Source organism: Pecten maximus, chromosome 1, assembly GCF_902652985.1.
Source record: "Pecten maximus chromosome 1, xPecMax1.1, whole genome shotgun sequence".
Classification (NCBI taxonomy): domain Eukaryota; kingdom Metazoa; phylum Mollusca; class Bivalvia; order Pectinida; family Pectinidae; genus Pecten; species Pecten maximus.
The window spans coordinates 24,819,397-24,826,904 of record NC_047015.1 but is presented as its reverse complement, the minus strand read 5'-3'; the positions used below and the strand labels follow the sequence as shown (position 1 = coordinate 24,826,904).

At 32.6% G+C, this 7,508-nt stretch overlaps 1 protein-coding gene across 5 annotated transcripts in view; it reads left to right on the top strand.

Moving 5' to 3' along the window:
* The window catches only part of LOC117328468 (glutamine-rich protein 2-like), a 52,044-nt gene continuing 44,536 nt past the window's right edge, over positions 1-7,508 (top strand). For 4 of the 5 annotated variants that reach the window (XM_033886009.1, XM_033886030.1, XM_033886024.1 and 1 more), the window contains exon 1: positions 139-570. In XM_033886009.1, coding sequence (XP_033741900.1) covers positions 139-570 — 432 coding nt within the window. Of the gene's footprint in view, positions 571-7,508 lie in introns of all 5 variants that reach the window. The other variant, XM_033886004.1, reaches the window with a different exon arrangement.

Here is a 7,508-nt window from a genome sequence, read left to right as displayed (position 1 = left end):
TGTAAACAGTGAAGGAGACATCATGGTGTGGACAGTGTCGGTAATGATGTGATCCGGGACATTTAACTGTTGTTTAGAGTGTTAAATCACTTTTTCATATTTTTCAATTGCCGCTCGTCGGTAACAGAATCAGTCAAGATGCCGACAAAAGTGTTGTTACCCCAGATGGTTGATCTAGCCCTGGGTACACCAGAAATAGGGGCTGTCAATTTTAACGTTCTTCATTCATTGCTTCATGCAATGCTAAAGAAATTGAAAATAACTGATTCAACAGCGGAACTAAATGAATTAGATTTATTGTCACGTCGAGAGAAGTCAAGTCTTAGTGACTTAGACAGTGGCATTTCCACATATTCTGAAGATGGCGCGAGCGAAACCGGCAAAACTAGCGGTACTCCTTACCACCAGCTTGAGCTGAAAGTGGCTAAATTGAGCATGCAGATGGAACAATTGAATTCAATTCCGACTAATAACGAATTAATCGACAGGTCAGACCGACCTATCACTGAAATGTGGCAATATATGCAGCTAAAAAAGAAAGTTGATGCAAATACAGATGGTGTGGATAAGGTAAGTAAAAATTGAAATATAGTGCATCAAATAACTGAAACAGTCTTACAAATGACCAACTTTTGACTGGCCATTAAGATAATTTCCAGTTTTTAACACAAAAGGATATGTAAACGTGTAGTTTAAAGAGTAAAATTAAGTAATTGAGGTTAAATGTACAGTAGCCCTTGATGTCATATGCACATGTATATGAATAAATTACATTGTAAACCAAGTATGCAAGAAAACCGCAAATCAGGATTGTTTTATGCATTCATTAAAAATTAATAGGATTATGGTATTAAACTTATTATTTGCATAATGCAATAGCTACTATAAATACAATTTGTACATTTCAAGTATTTCATTATCAATGACATAGACCTGAGAAAAAAAGAACACACTTTTCTACAAATCTTGAGTGAGAAAAATTATGGGTACATATGTATGCATCATTTTGAAATCAGTTGGGCTTGGTATGCTTCATGATCAGTCCTCTGTATACATTTATATGGAATTTCTGTACATATTACGTAATTATTGTTCTTCAAAAATTAAGATGTTTCAGTATGTAAGATTATACTGTAAACTTCAACTATAGCAGGAAATTAAACTCTTACAGTTTTATTGTAATTAGCAAAAACAAATCAATTAATATTATATTGAGAATTTAAGAGTTTTGTAGATTAATACATTCTAAAAACTGTAGATTTTTTTTTGTATAATATAGGCAAAATTTCAGAATCTTGCCAAAATGTTTCCCCTGTCTTTGGAATCAGAAAAATGTAGGGCATGCAGTAGGAATGAAGAAATGTGGTTACCAACAAACAGAACTGTCTATATAGATATTGGTTAATTTTTATGATATTTTTAGCAATTCAGAAGTCTCAGAAATCTGAAAGAGTCAAACCCATAAAACAGCAACCAAGAGTCAGGTTTTATTTTGTACTCTCAAGTGTTACTGCATGGGTTAACCAAGTCAGATTAATGTTCAGGCCAAGGTATCGCAAAGAGTGGAACAGTCACACTTTGAGTTTGCACTGAGGAAATTACAGGATCAGCAATTGACAATATGGATTTAGACTGACAATCTCAATCTTCATTCCAAAATATACAGACTATTTTATCCAAAAGAACAGGATACAATTTTTCACCCGGCAGAACAACACACACATGACTTTAATTAGAGGCCAAATATGTATGGCAGCTTACCAGTATCTTTTTTTGTTCTCATCAAAATATGTCAGGAGTATTATAGTACCTGCCCCCGGTATGTAATTTTTTGTTTGTCCCAAGATCTCCTACATTTTTCAACTGATCTTTTTTTGAATTTTGTTTAACCTTCAGTACACTTTATAATCCTGATATATATTGTGTTTCTCTAAAAGGCATTTTAATTCATCTTTTTTTGCAAAAGTGTTTTTCCTTTGTTGATTGCAGTATTTGCTTTTTAGCATTTTTCAATGATTTCTTTGAAATTTTGTATGCCACATTTGCTGAAGATCTCAAACTCCTACGACATTTAACTTAGTACAATTAATTACCATGATATATATCTGATAGGCATTTTGATTTTACTATAGTTGCAAAAATTTGATTGCTAATACATGTTTAATGCTCACCTGCAGTTTTCATCCAATATTTTTCAAACTTTGTAGGCTAGCTATGTTGATATGACATGTAATTGTACTGCGGCAGTGGCATTTTGATTTTTAATTAATCTTGCATTTCAATACTTGCATTCTCTTTATATAGTATTGTGCTTGTTGGGACGGAATAAGCATATTGATCTGATCGAGGGGCTACCAAATTTTTTAAATGAATGACCTTGACCTACTTTCAAGGTCATAGGGGTCAAATGTGCTAAAATCTTCAAACATTTTATTACTTTTTCTCTGAATAACCAATTCAAGAGGCCTATAGGAGGCCTTATGTTCGGCTGAAGGACTACCAGATTTGTTCAAAGAATTACCTTGTTTATATCAAGAGTCTCAGAGGTAACTTAATTAATATCAAAGTTTTTCTGAAAACACAAAAGGCTTATAATGGTGATGTTAATTTGTTTTTGGCCAATGATGTACTGGGATGAAATATGGCAACCAGCATAAGTTGCTGATTGATGACTTTAAAGCCACATACTCCCAAACAACCTTAAATTCTAGTTGTATTAATGGAAATCAATGATGCTCATTCACGCTCTCCCAAATGCAACAATAGTATGACCACTGGCCCAGACGCTTGACCGGGAAAGTCCTTGAGAGATCAGTGTATAAAAATAATATTTATAGCGCGATTTGTAACCGAGCCGAGAACGAGGCTATAACAACGTGCACTGCACATAAACTACACACATGGCCGTTGTTTACATATCGAGCATACGTGAACTTTGCCTAATAATGCTTTCATTTAAACATATTAACAGAATATCTGCATAGTACCCAGGTAACTGAACAAAATAAACAAACATAGCTTACATTTAAATACTTAATTTTAAAATGTAGCATTACTGCAATATGCATACAACAAAACATCGATAACATTTTAGATCGGTGAAGTTGACAATGTTCAAAAGTTAACCAGCAATCCTATAGACGTCCAGAAAAATTTGGAATTCGAGTCTATTCCCTTTTCTTCTCTTGTTAAGTTCCAACGAATCATTTCCTTTCCTATGGAAATACTTGGTTTTAGTCTTTTTTTTTGCGGAAACTGTCTACGTTTTCACAGTTCCACGCTTGCGGCGTTCCGCCATTTTGTATGGACAGTAAAACCCACCGTTGCATTGTGGGACTAATTTTCATAGAAACTTGGTCTGGCAGCCACAGTTATTATTTTTGGGAATTCCCCGTATACTTTCAAGTTTCATAAATACACATTTTCTTTCAGTTTCTGATTCATGATAATCTGTTAGGTATGTATCAAGTCCGAAAACTAAAAAGCTCAAAATATAAACATTGATATATGTTTCTTCGGGAGTATGTGGCTTTAATGTATATTCAAGGTCATTGAAGTAAAAATATCTAAAATTCTTAAAACTTCTTAAAAACTGCATTCATACAGTATATTATGTCATATATATTGTGTACTACCGTATATATATAGAGAGAGAATACATGGTCAGTGTCTTAAAATATAAGCTGTATTCTATTTGTCATGCAACATTCATCAAAAATAAGCATTTTTAAGTGAAACATTATCAACAATGTCCCAAATATGTTCGCCTTTTAAATGTTATTTCACTTGGAAGTATAGGTCAGTCGAATTGACGCACATGCTAAAATTCTAAAATACAGCTGTTTTCCGTCATTACCGTATATAGCAAAAATATATATGGTGGGTGTATTCCAAAAATGCAGTGCCAGTTGCAGGATAAAAGTAATTATACAGTTAACGTATATCTGCAAATAAAACCCACATCCAACAATCAGCTATCAGTTGTCTTCTACTTTTCAAAGAATGAACAAATTTGACTACTTAACAAATAAATGTTTTGCCTTAATTAAACCCATTTCTCATATTAATGCCAGGTGAGCGATACAGGCAAATTAAGCCTCTTGTTATAGAAAATTATTTGTAATTATGGAAAATGAAGATGACTCATTGAAAATTGTTGACGTTTGTATGTAATTGTATACATAAAATTCTAACAACATAATTGCATGGTGTCAAAACATTCAAGGCAAGAAACAATTTCAAGCAATGACATGTATATATATGTCAAATTCTTTTTATATTTGTATATTGATTATAATCTAGTCGGTCATACTTCTTGTTACCAGTTGTCTTTTTTCTAGATTAAAGGATTGAAAGATGAATCAAAGATAATGGTTCTGTTGAAGATTCCAGTAATTACAGACCTGTTGCTATCACTTCTTTTATTTGTAAAGTATTGGAAAAGATAGTATTTAGATAATTTTTTACTTTGTAACAAAACACCATATAATTAATGAAAATCAACCTGGTTTCCACGGTTAATCAATTGATTTCTATATATGATATAATAGTTGAAATTCATGATAAAGGTTAAAATATTAGACTTGTTTTCTGTGACATCAGTAAAGCTTTTGATACCAAGGGATTTCTATTTAAACTAAGAAAATATGCTATTTCTGTGAATCTTCTTAAATGGTTTGAAAGTTACTTATCAGTAAGAAAACAACACATTATATTTAATGGCTATCCTTCTGACCTTTTAAAACTATTTCTGCTGGTGTCGCTCAAGGTTCTGTTCTTGGTACTTTTTAACGTCAGGATGATTAACATCAGGATGCCTTTGGCACCTGCTGTTATAGTCGTGGTGGGTAAATTTTGTTAGTGACACATTTGTTTCCGGCTAAAAACTTCTCTTTTCTGTAATACACAAATGATATACGTCCGCAGCCTAATATACTTCCTATTTTGACAGCAATTATTGACACGATTTAACTGATGGTTCCCGTGTTTACTGCAATTATTTAAAATGAAATATGAATGTTTGGTGTTCTAGACGATTTGAGATTATAAACATAAACAATTCCTCACCAGTATATGCAATTTTGTTGGCGTAGGATTACGTAGTTCTGTCTCAATCCTGCCTTGAAAACGAAAGTAAAAAAATCAGTTTGATCATCGTGGAAATTTACATGTATCCACAGAGAAACTATCTACATGTCTTAGACTCATATGTCCATGCTGAGATCATATGCATGAACATTTCCTATTAGCCTAAAACCAACCTAGTAAAATGTTTACAATTCTATAAATAGCTTTGCAGCGGAACAGGGATAACTTCAGCTGTCACGTGACTAATCACATGATCATCAGCCAAAATGGCGGTTATGTCTAATGTAACTAAACCAACGATCGTTCACAGTTTCATACTTATTTGTATGTCGCTAGAATACAGAAGAAATATCAACAGGAATTGAAGGCAAGTTGTAACAAACTACATTGCCGTTTTTCATGAGGATTTTATTAAATAAGATTATTATTTGTTAATTTGAAAAGAATCTAAATGGTTATGATCCGTGACTGATGTACAGGCGTTTTGTTTGTCAAAACTATGCCTATTTAATATTGTCTTGGACAGCGTGCAGTTTTCTATCGGAGGTAAAATATTTGCATTTTCGATGTCACTAGGGGTCATAAAATAGATGTTTGCTGGGCAATTAACATCTTATAATATAAATAAAAAAACTTAGGCTGTGTACATCTTGGATTTTATCTCTGATTGTACATGTAACTGTTAATAGATTTGTCTTTAAGTTGATTTTTTTTCAAAGTTTACAAGCAGCTTTACTGATTCAGAAGTACATTGTATATCAATAATCTTCCACAAACATTGAATAATTACGTCAGGGAAAGAACTATACTCAGCTATTGGAAAGTTGTCGGCAGATAAATACATGTTTTCTTGAATATAAAATCCAATTTTAAATCTCTTATTTCATGACCTCAGACCCTGACGTTTCTCAGGGCCTTTGACCCTTTGATTTATTCCTGTTATTCATTAATGATATTATTCACGGATTTAACACCAATATAAAACTTTTTGACGATGAAATGTCTCCATATAACCAAATTTCTTCATCATAGCATGTTATCTACCAATAGAGTTTTGGTACCTTCATCATTGTCCCTGCTGTTTTTCTGTTATCTTTTTGTTTTTTGTTTTGCTGGGAGTATGAATGTCAGAGTGAGTGTTATTTGAATGAATGTGTGGGTAATGAGTTGTTAGATGTAAATGGTGTGTGTAAATGTGTGTAACATACCAGTATGTATTTGTGTGTTGTGTTTTAATTTTCATCCAATTTGATATACATGCATGTATTCACCGGATAGGAAAAGACATATATAGGCCTGGCTGTTGTATAGTCCTTTTGTATTATTTGTACAATGTAATTTGTCGAAAGATAAATCAATTGTAGGACAATATGTAATTCACATTTCGTATGTATGTAAACCAGATATATTGAAAGCCTTAAAATTTCATCCGGTGACCATCATGTTATAGATATTTAGCAGTCATAACCAGAAAACAATTGATTTTGTTAAAAATGTACTGCTACTGGATAAGTAATCAGCATTGAACTTTTTAAAAAGTGATTTGAAAGAATTAAGCTAGAAGAACCAAAAAAGTTCCAAACCATGCACATACAATGTCTGAATATTTTATTATAGTCATGTCAGTAATTGATGAATGTTAATCATTAGCGATTCTCTTGGTTGATTTAAGGTTGGGCAGTTTACTAGAACTGTCTGCCACTGTCATTTGTATCAGAGATGTAAACTTCAGAAATATCCCCCAAAAACATAGATAATCTAATAAAGTCTTGTCTGTATATTTTGAAGACTAGTTTCATTTATATAATAAACCTGTTCTCATCCCACCTGTTTCAACTGGCTTACTTCCAAGTGTTTCCATAGGCAAAGAGTTGTATACAGGTTTATAAAGTAGCATTTCATTGCAGAAAACATTTGTCCTTTACCATACTTTTCAATTATTTATTTCATGAAAGGAAGCAAAGTGTAATCGCTATACTGCCTGGTTGGTTTAAGTTGAGAATTGTTTCGGTTTGTTATACAGCTATAAAGGTTTGAATCAATGGAAGTGTTGTGTCCGGTTTATCAATACATACTTGTTGAGGGGATGCCTACTGAGTACTAGTTCTGTGTGGCAGTACAGGTATTTCACCTTACTGACTGTTATGTGTGGGTGGTTACCATTAAACAGCATGCCTTTCTAAAGGGTGTGTTACAACTAGATCATATCTATACAGCTTCTCAACTTGGGAACGATAACATTTGCTTTCATGATTTCAACATAATTTCTATCTGAGAAATATAAATACACTGTTATTAAGATCAATTTATAAACTTGAACAGAAATAAAATTAGAACATCTATCATCAAAAGTATGCTGAACATTGAATTTATAATATGGAGATTTAAGGTAATTTAAAATCATTTTACTGGAATGTAAT